Source organism: Coccomyxa subellipsoidea (genome assembly GCF_000258705.1).
Source record: "Coccomyxa subellipsoidea C-169, whole genome shotgun sequence".
Classification (NCBI taxonomy): Eukaryota; Viridiplantae; Chlorophyta; class Trebouxiophyceae; family Coccomyxaceae; genus Coccomyxa; species Coccomyxa subellipsoidea.
Genome location: NW_005178036.1, coordinates 2,221,489 through 2,235,923, shown reverse-complemented (window position 1 = coordinate 2,235,923; position 14,435 = coordinate 2,221,489). Strand labels below are relative to the sequence as shown.

General features: G+C 54.2%; 1 protein-coding gene across 1 annotated transcript; it reads left to right on the top strand.

The window, feature by feature from the left end:
- Positions 1-822: 822 nt before the first annotated feature.
- On the top strand, positions 823-12,188 carry COCSUDRAFT_29004 (hypothetical protein; the record flags this gene model as incomplete). Its single annotated transcript, XM_005648259.1, has 24 exons — positions 823-1,001; positions 1,342-1,432; positions 1,529-1,570; positions 1,711-1,782; positions 1,981-2,079; positions 2,250-2,330; positions 2,534-2,579; positions 3,099-3,177; positions 3,356-3,482; positions 3,819-3,955; positions 4,277-4,310; positions 4,493-4,630; positions 5,145-5,361; positions 5,703-5,799; positions 6,319-6,415; positions 6,708-6,865; positions 7,341-7,588; positions 8,597-8,840; positions 9,241-9,440; positions 9,828-9,919; positions 10,163-10,346; positions 10,998-11,125; positions 11,444-11,545; positions 11,973-12,188. The coding sequence occupies 24 exons, from the start codon at positions 823-825 to the stop codon at positions 12,186-12,188; spliced, it is 3,108 nt and encodes a 1,035-aa protein (XP_005648316.1).
- Positions 12,189-14,435: the final 2,247 nt, after the last annotated feature.

The following is a 14,435-nucleotide window of genomic DNA, read 5'->3' as shown; positions in this document are numbered from 1 at the left end:
TGATTTTATTTTAAAGCCTCACTATCAAGCCTCAATCCGATCAATTTGGATTAGAATGCTCAAGTTTACAACTGCAATATACTTGCTGATGAACAAAATTGCACATACAAGAGGGATGGCTCTGCTGATCGGCTTCCTCGTTTTGCTCGTTTGCGCGCAGGCCAGCAGTTGCCCGATTTGGCAATGCATACGGAGTCCAGGTATTTGTGAGAATGAAAAAAGGGTTTCTCTATTTCAGGGGTTGTGAAGCCTCTTCTTGGGAAGCCTCAGCTCTTCTGGATTAATATATCCTCCAAGGCTGTCGTCTTTGCAGTAAGCTCATGCGAATATGGCTGTGATCAGTTGACGAGGTCCCTGCATTGGTGGCGCGGGCTTGTGTACTCGCGTGAGCAGTTTTCTGGGAGCGTCTCGCGAGTGCCAGCACCCTGGTCGGCACCCGATGAAGAGGCAGCTTCCTGACCCTCAGGGTGGAGGCCCGGTCAAGAGGACTACTAGGTAATTCTCGAGCTCCTCTGCGGGCAGGTTGACCCTGCCCGGCACTATGGCGCTGGCTGCCTCGTGCTTGGAAGCTCCTTGGGAAGGAGGGTTTGTTGCAAGAGTCAGCTGGACCATGCCAGGGCTAGGTGGACCTGTATTTGGCCATGGGTGGATTACTTGTGTGCTTTCTGATCATTCTTGCGCTGCTCCACATTGTGAACTGCACCCTAGCCCAATATGGCATCTGGCCTATGCTTACCCGCCTTGTGGCACCTGGAAGCTGTCCATGATCAGTGACGGCTTGGGAGCTTGCATTGCCTTATTACTATTGGCAGTAGAGGAGTGATGATTGCTCTTCGTCGAACTGGGCTTTTGCCGCACAGGCCTGGCCAACCCAGCACCAGTGGGAAATTGACCACCAACGATGCACTATCCTATCTGCGCGACGTCAAGGTCAAGTTCCAGGACAACAAGGAAATATACGATGAATTCCTGGAGATCATGAAAGAGTTCAAGGCGCAAAGGTAGGTTCCACTGCCCAATCTTGGCGGTGTCCTGGACCTTGTGTTGCAAGTGCTGACAACGTTGTGTTACTGTAACTGCCTTGCTGGTCTATTGTGTATTGTATTCTATAGTTCATGTGTGAAAATGGTGTTTGGAGATGCTGAACAAAAGAATTGCAGCCCGTAGGACAAGTTTTGACCGGTCCCTGCTGTGTGTGCTTGTGTGTGCCCGCCTTAGCTCTGAAGCCTGCTCGCACCCTCATGGTGCAGTAGAGTGTCACATATAGTGTGTGACTATGCTTGGCTGGCTCTTGATGCAATGTTGGGATTCGGCTGGGAGCAAACTGCGGCTGCTGTGCAGGATAAACACTGAGGGGGTTATCAGGCGCGTCAAAACGCTCTTCAAAGGCCACAGGGAGCTCATTCTGGGTTTCAACACCTTCCTTCCTCAGGTATGGCTGCTTGCTAGGCTTTCTGTGCGCTGTGCAAGGCATGTTGGCACTTTGGGGGCAGCCAGCACTGACAGCCACTGGCGGTGACTTGACCAGGGCTATGAAATCACCATGGACGAGGTCGATGAGGAAGAGAGGGTATGCCCGCAAGCATCCCTTTGCATTTGTTTTGCTCTTTGTCGCCTTTTTCATGCATATCCTTTGAGGTTGCCTTTTTTCGAGGATCGACGGCCTTGTTCGTGCCATTCGTAATCACGATCGCTGAAACAGCGTGTGAGGGTGCGCAGGCGCAAGCGCCGAAGGCGGCAGTCGAATTCGATCAAGCCATCAATTATGTCAACAAAATCAAGGTGAGAGAGGCTCAGCTTCGCCAATCGGGAAACCCTGCTGTGCCGTGCGTTTCTTGGAAGCACACCTGTGGCAGCTGTCGCAGACGATGATTCCGGTGCTGGCATGACAGAGTAAAAGAACGCAATAGGTCTTCGGAGACATTGTTGGGCGACCCGTATCTTGCACCTGACAATATTGCTTGGTGCTCGATGCTGCAGACCCGCTTCGCCAACGACGAGCGTGTTTACAAGGCCTTCCTGGAGATCCTCAATCTGTACAGGAAGGGCCAGAAGACGATCGGGAACGTCTACGAAGAGGTGTGTCAGTGCTCGAGTTTAAGCTCTGGTATTGATGTCTCCAGACTTTTTTGTGTCCGATCCCTTCCGTGCTGACTGGTAGCTGGTACAGGTATCACCTCTTCGTATTCTTTCCCAATGTACAAACAGTGAGCATGCATCTGAAGAGGGGGCTCCTCCTGATATGACAGGTGGCGCTGCTCTTCCGCCAGCACCATGATCTACTGGAGGAGTTCACCTACTTCCTGCCAGACGCCCAGGCCCCTGCACAGGTGCTTTTCATCACGCTAGACATTTTGTCTTGTCCCAGCATTATGCAACCTCACCCTCAGGCATTTGAGATTACCTTCACCGGTGTCATGCAACTAGTAATATGCCCAAAATCAAAGCCTTGGTGTAAACCTGGCAGATTGCGACCATTATGACCCTGTGTTGGACGCCATTTTGGCCGCAAGGCTCATCAGCAAGAGCCGAGGCATGCAGTCACATATCAGGCCGCAAGGGGCTTCAACAAGAGATTAGTCATGAACTAAGCGCATACGTGCGCCTGCAGGCGCACAAGCGGAACCTGCAGCGCGGGTACGGGCGCGGCATGAACCAGGAGATGGGCATCGTGCGCCAGATGCACAAGCGCAAGGCCGGCCGCCGCGCCGATGACCGCGACTACGGTGCGCCCTTCCTACGCCGCCCTTCCTTTCTTTGTCGGGGACAGTGCTGCGCTATTTCTACACCGCCTACCTTTTTGTGCAGGGGGACAGTACTGGGCTCTTTTACACCGCCCTACCTTTGTGTGTGGAGGACAGTGCTGCGCTCTTTCTGCACCGGCCCACCCTCCTTGTTTGTGAAGGCGGCGCTGCAGATTTGTGTCTGCATCTGTCGGCGAGAGCTGGCAGCCTTGGGAAGCCATGGAGACGTATTGCAGCTGGATCTGGCAGGGAATAGGGACTACGCCAGCCATGTTATGTGGCAGTTTGAGTTGCACCTACTGTGTTGGGCAGCGCAATGTCCTTGTGTCTGAGGATGAGTGTTTTGTGTTTCAGATGACGACGATGACCGGCGGGGCACTGTGCGCTCCAACCTGGCCAAGGAGCTCAGCTTCTTCGAGAAGGTCAAGACTCGGTGAGTGCGCTGCACTTTGGCCTTGCAGACTTACCATCCATTTACTGGCAAACACACCATTGGGACTTCTATCTCTGCCTGATTGCTTGTGTGAGCAGACTCGATCATTCCAAGCGGTCCTTGCATGCTGCAGTAAGACCGATCCAGTCATGTGTAATCATGTGAGGGGGCATGGCAGGCTGCGCAACCGGGAGCAGTACCAGGACTTCCTCAAGTGCCTGAACCTGTTTGCGCAAGAGATTGTGGCCAAGCCAGAGCTGCAGATCATGGTGCAGGACATCCTCGGCCGCTACCCAGACCTCCTGGTAAATTATTTCCCGCTCTGTGCCATTCCTCTCATTTTTGTGATGGATGTGATCTAGTCACATGACCGTTGGCTTGAAGAAGCGCTCTCAAGCTGATGATCAAAAGTGCCTGGTCGTATGCATCAGAAAAACGAACCTGGAGCTGGGCCCTTCATGCTCCTATCAAGCCTTGCGAATTGTGCATGGGCGAGAAACATTAATAACTCCTGTGAGTCCAAATCAAGAAGCTTGCCTTTGCGCTGTTGATCCACTGCACTCCAGGATAGCTGCTCATGGCATTACTTTCTCCCCTGCCACATGTGCAAAAGGCTGACAAATTGTGTGTTTGTGTCGCAGATGTCCTTCAACGACTTCCTACACCGCTGCGAGATGCTGGACTTTGACTTCGACCCCAAGATGGTGTCGCAGGGCCGCATGCACACGCGCGACATCGCCAGGCTGAAGGTGTGCCCCATCAGGCACCATCCTTCCTTGTGAACCCAGTAACCACCACAGTTTAGAGATGTGCAGAAATGAAAGAAGTCGGAGCGGCAGGGAGACAGGAGGAGGTCCTGCCTCGTGCATGGACATTATGCAGCAACAAGGCACAAAATCCCCCAGCCTTGGAGCACTGTCACAATCTTTGCTCTGTTTGGTCTAGAAGGGGTGCTGGAAAAATTCTGCTGGACCCATCATCTTCACTTCACTTTACCTGGTTCCTGGTTTCTCTACCTGTGGTGATGTCTTCTCCTGGACATCAACTTGTGCGCCGAAGACGTTGTCCCGGCTGCGCAGGGGGACAAGTATGGCTCCAGGCCCATCTCAGAGCTGGATGTGAGCGGCTGGGAGGTGAGCAATCTCATACTCTGCAAGAGCTGCTTCATATTGCTGCATCTGCTGCCTCCATGTGGGAGCGTAATTTCAAGCATGCATGTGGGTCCCCTGTTTATACATGCACATTTCAGGAAGCTGCTTCAGTGGAATCTTTATCAAGGCATGCTTGTGAATGCCGTGTTGGTGCGTGTCTGCAGAGGTGTACCACGTCCTACGTGCGGCTTCCGCCCGACTACCCGAAGCTGCAGTGCAGCCACCGCACGCCGCTCGCCCTGTCACTTGTCAACGACATCTGGGTCTCTGTCACCTCTGGCTCCGAAGACTACTCCTTCAAGGTGAGCCAGCCAATGCATATGGACACATTCTGTTGTGAGCGTTGTCCAGCGCTAGGGCTGGCGCAAGCTAGCTCCTCCAGTTGCTGCTGGTTTGTTAATGTTTGGGGTGATGGCTGCATGCTGGCCGCGATGCGCCAGCAGCATGCAGCGCCCTTCGCTTCATGTTGCATGCATGCAGCATTCTGTCCCTCGCGAGCCGTGCCAGGCGGCATGGCCAATGTGCTATGGTGGCATTGTGCGTTCCACCTTTAATGTGACTGGGTGTGAGATGTCTGATGAAATGGAGGTGCGGTGTGCTTTGAGACCTATTGGCGGGTGAGAATAGCATTCACGAGATTTTAGCTCATGCCGGCTGCTGATTTCTCCAGATTTCCTCAGAAGGCGTCTGCTTTTCAATGTAGTGTCTGACCAGCACATGCGCAAGAACCAGGAGCACATGCACAACAAAACTATACCAGGGCATCTGTCACCTTGGGGATCTAATTGTGAAACTGAATTTGATGTGGCCGCGCAGCACATGCGCAAGAACCAGTATGAGGAGGCGCTGTTCCGCTGCGAGGACGACCGGTTCGAGCTGGACATGGTGATCGAGAGCAATGCCAGCGCCGTGCGCGCCATAACTCCCTTGGTGCAGCAGCTGTCCGAGCTGCCCCCAGATGAGAAGGCCACCTGGCGCCCGCCCCCCAACTCCCTCACCCCCATCCACTACCGCGCCATCCAGAAGATCTATGGTGCGCCGCTTTCCTCTCTTGTCTTGCAGGAGTGCAATTGCACGTTTTGTTCTCTGCTGCCCTACAGGCTATGAGGGGATTGCCCCACAGCATCCTCAGAGGAGTGCAAGCTGTCAGCTATGCTTTGCTTCGATGGGCATCATTCATTTTGATTCTGCGCTCCTTTGTGACATGCGATGAGACACGTGTGGATGATACAAAGATCATTGTACGCTGACGAAGACATGCCTGAGGCACCTGCTGCCTGGTACAAGAAGCACCAATCCTGAGAAGTGTCCTACATGAGTGGATGACATGTGTGGGAACTTTTTTGTCACAGCATCTACACTGTTGATTTACAGGCGAGCAGGGCCCGACAGTGGTGGACCTGGTGAGGAAGAACCCGGCTGTGGCACTCGGCGTTGTGCTGCCCCGCCTGCTGCAGAAGGACGAGGAGTGGTGCGGCCCCCTATTTCCATCCCCTGTAAATTCTATAGCGGGCAAGGGTGGAAGAAAGTAGTTGGCGCTGGCAGTACACATGCGGTTACATTCAATGTGGCTCCAGACAACATTGCAACAATGCGCAGCATGTGTGGTCGCCATTTGTTTGATTATTTGGCGGCCCTCATGCGCCCTGTCAGCCTGTTACCTGTTGGAGGTATAGAGCACCTGTGTCCTTTGGAAATATTTGTGGTTTCGCCGGCATGGGGAGGGTGTATGCTAGATACTGCTGTCTAGAACGAGACGGCGGAGGGCGTGCATGGTTGGCTGGCGTGGGGAGGGTGTATATTAGACACTGATGTGTAGAGCAAGACGGCTGAGGGCGTGCATGGTTGGCTGGCGTGGGGAGGGTGTATATTAGACACTGATGTGTAGAGCAAGACGGCTCAGGGCGTGCATGGTTGGCTGGCGTGGGGACGGTGTATATCATAAGGTGATATATGGGGCGGGGCGGCTGAGTGCTTGTGTGTGTCACAGGCGCAAGACCAAGGCGACCATGGCCAAGCTGTGGCAGAAGGTGTACGAGGCCAACTACCACAAGTCCCTCGACCACCGCTCCTTCTACTTCAAGCAGGTCTGCCGTCCCCATCTTTATACTTGCCCTCCAACACCTGCTCTCCTTCGCCATTGAAATGCAGCGGCTGACAGCATCCCTTCTCTCCCGTTGCACCTGCCTGATCCTGTTGGTGTCTCATGGACTCCTGATTATGGGTGTCTTCTGGGAATCTCATGGAACGAAGGGATCGTGTGAGCTCCCCTACCAGGCCGTTGTGTTGAGTGAGTGAGGCTGAGCGTTGCTCTGGGAAGTGGCGGAACCGTTCTTTTTGCCAGTGGTAAGGCTGATAGTTTATTTCATCCTGGCGCAGACGGACAAGAAGTACCTGGGGGCCAAGGCAATGGTTCAGGAGATCAAGGACATCGTTGAGCGCCGCCGCGCCGCCGATTCATCGCTCTCCGCCGTGTCTTCCTCCGCGCCCTTCGCCTCGCGCCTCACCCCAGACCTCACCTACAACTACAAGGACCGGTGCGCATAACCTGCAGAGCCCTGCTGTTGCATGATGCTTTTGTGTCGATTCCCTATGACCCTTTGAGCATGCATTGCCAGAACAAAGTGTATGCAGGATAATGCAGCTTGCAGTCTTTGTGTAGTCAGGATGGTCGTGCAGTTATAATGAACACAGCATTGCATTGACGGGACCGCTTGGCACGAGAGGAGCGGTTGCAGCACAACTTGCTGAATATGTGCAGAGAGCAGAGACAAGCTTATGCTGTAGCTGTCTTTACTTGTGCCAATGGCCCCCTGACGTTGAATGTGCTGTGTACCCAACGGGGGGTCCTGTCTGACTCAAGCTAGAAGCTGAGCACGCTGTGATAGGGTTTTTTGTTAGATGTCCATGCTCTTTTCACGCATATTTGGATCCCTCTTTTCTTTTTACGCAAGTCTTGGGTCCTCAAAAGCAAATACTAATCTAAAGGGTCTGTGTGCTCCTGTCGAGCAGGAAGGTGCACGAGGACGCGTACAAGATCATTAAGTACGCGCTGGACGAGATCCTGTCGGTTGAGCTGGCTGAGCGCGCGTTTGACTTCTGGACCACATTTGTGGAGGCCTTCTTTGGGCTGCCCAGCCGCAGCGCCCAGGAAGGGAACGCCGTCATCGCCGGGCGCTCCCAGCAGGCCGACTCCCTGCGGCCCCTCAATCGCAAGCCCTCCATGCGCATGGCTGCCCTGTCTGGTGCGCCATCTGCTAGTCTCCTGCAATGGAAGCACGCTGCCCCGTTTCCGTTCCAAGTTGTGCTGTATCTTGCTTCATGATACCGTGATGACTGATGGTCATGATGAATGCCTCATGCAAAACAGCTGCCCCTCATGCAAAGCAGCTGCCCCCATGCTGTTGAAATCGGATTGCTTTTTGGCAGACATTGCGAATCAAAGGCCAGGGGCTCTGCACATGCGTCTTTATGCTGCTGCGAGGGAGCATGATTGCTGTTTATAATAGTTACTGACGCGGCTCTTCCGCTTTTGCTGCAGCCGAGGCGGGCAACGACAGCGAGGCGGAGGCACACTCGGCGCTGGGCGGCGGCGAGGACGCGGACGATGTCACAACTGAGATGGGCGGCGAGGTGCGCGGCGGGCGCGGCCGGACCGAGGAGCCGACGACCGGGGACGAGGCGGCGACCAAGTGGGCACCCGGCGGAGGGGGCGCCACGGGAGACGAGGCTGAGGGACCCCAGCGCAGCCTGGCGGCCAGCGCGCTCCTGGCCGCCACCGTCGGCGACTCTGAGGAGGGCGCCGCCGCCAATGGCCTCTCGCAGCCGCTGGTGAGCACGCATGTTTTCTCCTGCCAGGATTATAATATGATGCCCGCTGAGGAAGATTTCAACAGCTTTTGTACAGTTGCCAATGCTGCATGCGGCTACGTTGTAGGAGCTTGGCACACTGCGTCTGCTTCTTTGCTAAGCAGCGTTGTCATCTCAGGAAGCTGGCGCTGCTGCTTGGGGTCTGAGAGTGTACCTTTCCTACAAACTTGCCTTTGCAGCAATTGTTGTCAGCCATATTCCAGTTGCTTGTCGCGCCTTTTGGGCGCTGATGTGAAGTGATTTCTGCAAGGCGTGCTTGCCCAGTCATTTCTCCTCAGCAAGACATTGAATTTGGAGATGAATCGAGAAGATTGGAAAGCAGTGATACAGGTTTTGCTTGGCGTGTCCGGTCTTTAGGACTGGAAACATGTAAAGATCACAATAACAATGTGACTGAGTTATCTCCTCATGCGCGCAGGTCACGCCGATGGTGTCGGGCGAGGGGGACGCGGGCTCGGACGGGGGAACTGAGGAGGCGGAGCGCGAGAGGGAATACGTGGGCTGCAAGCCGCTCGCGCCGGCCGAGGCGACGCGTGCGGCCGAAGCCGCGGAGGCCGGCAGTGCGCCGCGCATCGGCCGCATCTTCTACGGCAACGACACCTTTTACATCTTCTTCCGCCTCCACCAGCTCCTCTACGACCGGTACGCACACCCTTTTTGTACCCCCTGCAGCCAGGGTTCTGCACGCTTGAGCGGCAAATCACACACCCAGTCCTGCTGAACTTTTGGCGACCGGGGGCGTGTTGTGGACCAGATAGGCACACTCTGTTTCAAGCATGAGGGTGCATGTCAAAGTGGGGCCCATCAGGGTTCCTGAGCCCAGGTTTTCAGAAAACAAGCTCTGCAAAAAATATGCAGGCGAAGAAGCTGCTGCCACCGTGATTTATGTGCTAAACCAAAAGTAATTGAGGGCCTGATTCTTTTGGGACCCCCAAAAAATAAGAAATCGCAAAAAGACAGCACAGAGAAAGCGTCCACCTCACATTGATCCAGGCCCATATTGCGACTCTATCTTGCTGACGCATTATGCTGCGCTGCGCAGGCTGCGGCGGGCGGTGCGGTGCGCGGCGTGCATAGACCAGCCGGGCAGCTTCAACCCGGACCTGGCCGCGGACGTGCCGCTGCCGGAGCTGGACGACAAGGGGCAGAAGGCGCACGGCCAGTTCATGACCTACGTCTTCGACCTCATCGACGGAACGCGCGACTCATCCCAGTACGAGGACGACGTCCGCGCCCTGCTCGGTGCGCGTACCCTTTTATTCCCCTTTCTTCCTATCTTAAAAATTCTTCTTTGGTGTGTCAATATCTGTGATCCTGTGCACCTGCTGAAAACGGCGTCCATGCGCAGCTGGGTGCACAGACTGTGTACTTCCCCATTATATCTTTTTTGATATTCACACACCCTGAAAGACAGGGGCCCGAGGGTATTTTTTTGCAGGTCAACGATACAGAAATAGCACGATGTCCCCTGCTTGCATGCTGGCAGCTGCGCTCTTCTGTTGTGTGTGCAGTCCTATGCAAGTGAGACTTTGCAAGCCTGACAAATGGTGAAAATGGGCCGCAAGAGCATTCTTGCTGGCTGATTGCGTTAAGCATGTGCTGATGGTTGGTTGCCCGCCGCTTGCGCAGGCACGAACAGCTACGTGCTGTTTACGCTGGACAAGCTCATCTACAAGCTGGTCAAGCAGTTCCAGGCCATCATGGCAGACGAGCTGGGACAGGTGATCCTTCGTCCTTTCCACAGCTTGAAAATTCTGTTTTTGTAATCTTTAGGCTGGGATGACCTGTCTATCTTTCATAATGGCTGCACAGCTAAAACTTGCCGTACTGCCAGGATCACGTGTGCTTTCTATCCCCAGTTATTTTTGAAGTTTTGGGGATGAGGAATAAGAGGCATGGTGTATGTCTATCAATGGCGAGATGATGTCGGCGCTGACGATGAACAACTCGTGGCGCCCCCGCAGAAGCTGCTGGATCTGTACAAGTACGAGAGCACGCGCGCACCGGGCCACTTCAGTGACGCGGTCTACAACGCAAATGCGCACGTGCTTCTGCACGATGACTCGTGCTTCCGCTTTGAGTCGCGCGGCGACGATGGCACGCTCACCATCCAGATGCTGGATCCCGACCGCACCGAAGTCGCACCAGGTGAGGAGAATACCGTAATCCAGGGGGTTTGGTTAGGATGTGACTAAGAGTAGGAAAGCCTATCCCGACCGTGATCAGGCAGTCCTAGCATAGGTCCATGCATGTGCAAGAGCAAACAGGTGTCCCTGGCTCGGTGTGGCTAGAAACACAAAAATGAATTATCGCAGTGATGTAGAAATGGACTACTGTGGATGACAAGCCTCCGGCTTGACCTTTAGGGATTTAGAGTGTTCATGGCATATGAAGCATGGATGCAAGGACTTGCACTGCCCCCTGCATGCTTCGAGTTGTCAAGTGTAGTGTAACACGCATCACACTGGAAGATTTTGCGCTTGATGTCACTACAGTCACTTCCAAGAAAACGGTGCACACAGTCACTTCTCATAGCACACCTTTCAATGCACACACCAATCCATCTCCATGCCGAGAAAGAACCGCGGTCTGAAATGAAAGGTTAGAATTTTTATCCCCAAGGAAAGATTCCGTGCAGAGCCCATTGCAGGACGCAGGCTTTTCCAGCAGAGCCGGCGGCTGGGGTTCATTTGCGCGTCCAGGGGTGCTGAGATCCTTGGCCTCGGCCGGTGCTGCACCAACTTGCGGCCACAGCATGTGTAATAAAAAAGTGTCTGAGGGGTTTGAGTGCGCTGACAGGGGTGTTGGAAGCGGGATTTGCAGAGTACCTGAAGGGCTTCACAGACGGCCCAGCACCGACAGAGCTGTTGGATCGCGAGGGAGTCCCCAGGCGACAGCCCTTCCTCAAACGCTCCCTCCCTGCAGAGGTATCATACTCCTCCCGCCCCCTCTCTTCCTTATCAATGATCCAGTGCCTCTGCACAGCTTTGTAAAAATCAAGAGCTCATTTGATGTGCATGCCAGAACTATTGGTAATCTCTGTGAGCGGCAAGGTCAGCTTGCCTGATGGAGCCGAGCCGGGAGAGTGCAAGGCTGTGGAAGCATGGATGACCATCTGTACTGTCTGCATGTACTCTGGCGTGCAGACATGCATTGTTGTGCAGTTGCAGTGAGCCCCTCTTGCTTGTCTTCAAACATTGAGTTTGTGCGGCAAACGCATCTGAGAGAGTGGTTGTTTCCTGCAGGCTGGGGAGGAGACGGATGAGGCGCCAGAGGCACTCGGGAACGGCCCCGAGCCGGAGGTCAACAATGGCCTCGAGTGCAAGCTCTCCTGCACCACCTCCAAGGTGACCCATGCTCCTCCCCCTTGGCCTTGGCTTGTCTGCTTGGTGAGGGAAATGGGCTCCAGCAGGTGCTCCTGTGTACCGAGGAATCCTACAACCACCTCAATGGACATGATACGGATCATCTGATGCAGCTGCTCAAGAAGATGTGAGAGTGTGTGGCACATGACGGCTGTCAAGACCCCCATAGCAACATATGATCGCTGACAGTCACAAGAAGCCATTGTTGTGCCTCATCCAGGGCCGTCGAGCCCCAAGTTGCATCTTATTCTCCGCTCATCTGTGTACCTGTCAGCCTTTTTTTTGTGCATCTCTCTCGCTGCAGAATGCTGTGGAGGCTCGGACCGCAGGACGGCAATCCAGGATCTGAGAGTTTTGTTATTTGAAAATTGTCAAGCTCAAATTCGAAAAAGCATTTTTGCGTGCGCAGGTGTCGTACGTGCTGGACACGGAGGACGTTTTCCGGCGGCCGCGCAAGGCCGGGGCGGAGCCGGGCGGCGTGCACAATGGCGAGGCGCGCGCGCGCAGGTTTGAGGAGTGGCTCTCGCAGCGGCAGCAGCAGATCCTGCATCAGCAGGCGGCTTCTCAGGCGGCTGCTGTGCAGCGCAACCCCATGGCCCCCATCCTGGAGGCCACCGCCGCCTGATCTGTCGCCGGCAATTTCGAATTCGGCGGTGCCTTCTTTGGCGCCGCCTAATTTGGCGTCTGCCTTGCGCTTGCCTAATTTGGTGGCCGCCTGATCTGGCGCGCCCTGGCATGGCAGTAGAATGGTTGAGAGGTAGTTGTTAGACTCTTTCAAGTGCAGGGCTCTGGGCTTGGCATAGAGATAGCTGCTGTAGTCCGACTACAGTAGAGTCTGCTGCACTTGGAAGGCACCAATGCTGTGCATGGGCCGGGACAACTGCAGACTCTGGCTAATCGTCCACGTTGGGTGAGAAGTGCTTGGCAGCTTGGGGCCTGGCTGTATAGATGAGACTGCACTGATAACTTAAATGGCAGGGCATTCGTTGATGAATGCCACATGAATATTCCCGGGCTTGTGGATTCTCTAGCGCAATGGTCAGCATCGCTTGAATAAATAGTGTTGCGCCAAGACCTGGGCAGAAGAATCGGCACAGTGTGCCAGGACCCCAGGACCTCAAGAAAGAAGTGCAGTTCTGTCCGATTCATCAAGTAGGGTTCAAAATCTTTTGCGCAAAAGGAAACAATCCCAGGGCCGGTTGTTGTGAGGGGGCTAGTTGCAATGGAGGATAGAACCTCCCAATTCGTCCCTGTGATACTTCTAGAAGTATCCGGGCTTGCTTTGTGATGCTTGCCTGAATTGGCAGGCAAGGATCTGCAACAGCAGACAATTGTTGACCCCACATAAGGCGCTGCCTATTGCTGAATTGACTGAGCATGTGTGCATATAGGTCTTTTGGAGCTCCTTTTAAGGATTGTTAAATTTCCTAATGGCTCCATTTCAGGCGCTGTATGGCTTCCTCAGGATAGGCTATCAAATGTTCGGCCTCATAAGAACAGGTCGTTGTGCCCACAGGCTATTGGGCATACACGCAGGGTGTCTGCAGCCACGTCTGCGGGGCCCACAAAAGTCTGCAGCCTATTGTTCTTTCACATCTCATAAGATCTCAAGACCACCGTTGTCTGAAAGGCAAGTGTGCATGCACATATGTGTCTTGCCATTACAACTGTGATTTACTGTGAAGTCTCTGTATGCATGTTTCTGGCCCACGGATGCAGGGCAGTCACTGCACGGTGCCACTCAAAATCTCTTCCAACTGGCTAAAATCAGAATCCCAAACTCAACATCACTACGCTCTGTCTCAGCTGTGCATGCTTGCACGTTTGTGGACTGCATGTCGGATTCAGAATTGTACTGCAGGTCCAGCTGGACACCTGCATGCGTTGAGAAATGACCAACGGGGAGTTGAATCCTTCAAGGCCTTCTGAGGTTTAGATCGCCTATCTTTGACGTCAGCCCTTGGCACTGACGTAAAACTTTGCTTAAGTACTAGGCGAAGTCGTAAAGGGTCGATTGGTAGTCACCATTCGCTGATTCTCGACCCCCATGAGTGAGTCGGCGCTTTCATCATTCCGGTAGCACTCTGATCTGAACGCGCTCCTGCTCGCGCACATCCCACTGCGCTCGATCTGGATTGGGTATTACCGGGTCTGCACGGACCAATTCAATATTCCGCCTAACCGGAGAAGCAAAGGACCAGGGGGCTGCCGTTCCACTGGGAAAACAGCGAGGAGACGCTCTCACGTTCCATTCCACATTTTTTGTCAGACAGCAATACAGCAACAGCGTCCATCTCTAGCTTCTGCAGGAGGTGTGGTGCGCATCCATATAGGTGCACCTCCTGGCTACCTCTGTGTGCCTGTGACGGGTTGCTCCGACGAACTCTTCTTGCGATTGAGAAAAGGCAGCAGCGGGCGCACCGGAGGCGGGTTGCTCCTCATTATGTGTAGGAATCCAATAGCATTGAATATAAGGTGTAAGATCCCCGATGATGAGCGGATTTGATGGCCGAGAGACTCCCGTTGGGGTCCGTGTCGTTGAATGCCTCAAGACTGGCGTACTGCTTTGGCAGGTGTCACCTGGACTGATATTGATGTGATTCCTCTATAGTCGCGTTTTACAAAGTCGGTTGAAAAGAAACGGGAGGCTGCAGTGTGTCTTCTGGATGTTCTGTTGAGTGTCGGCTCAATGACACCGGACTTACCGTGTGCAGGACGGTGAGGCCAACGCAGAAGTCTCTTCACAGCAGAGGAGGCATGCAGCCAAATTGCAGCTATGATACAGCATCCATAGAGCAGCCACACCAGCCAGAATGCTGCTGGGACACGAGGCAACACTCATTGCGATGCCCGCGCGTCCAAAAGCAGACGT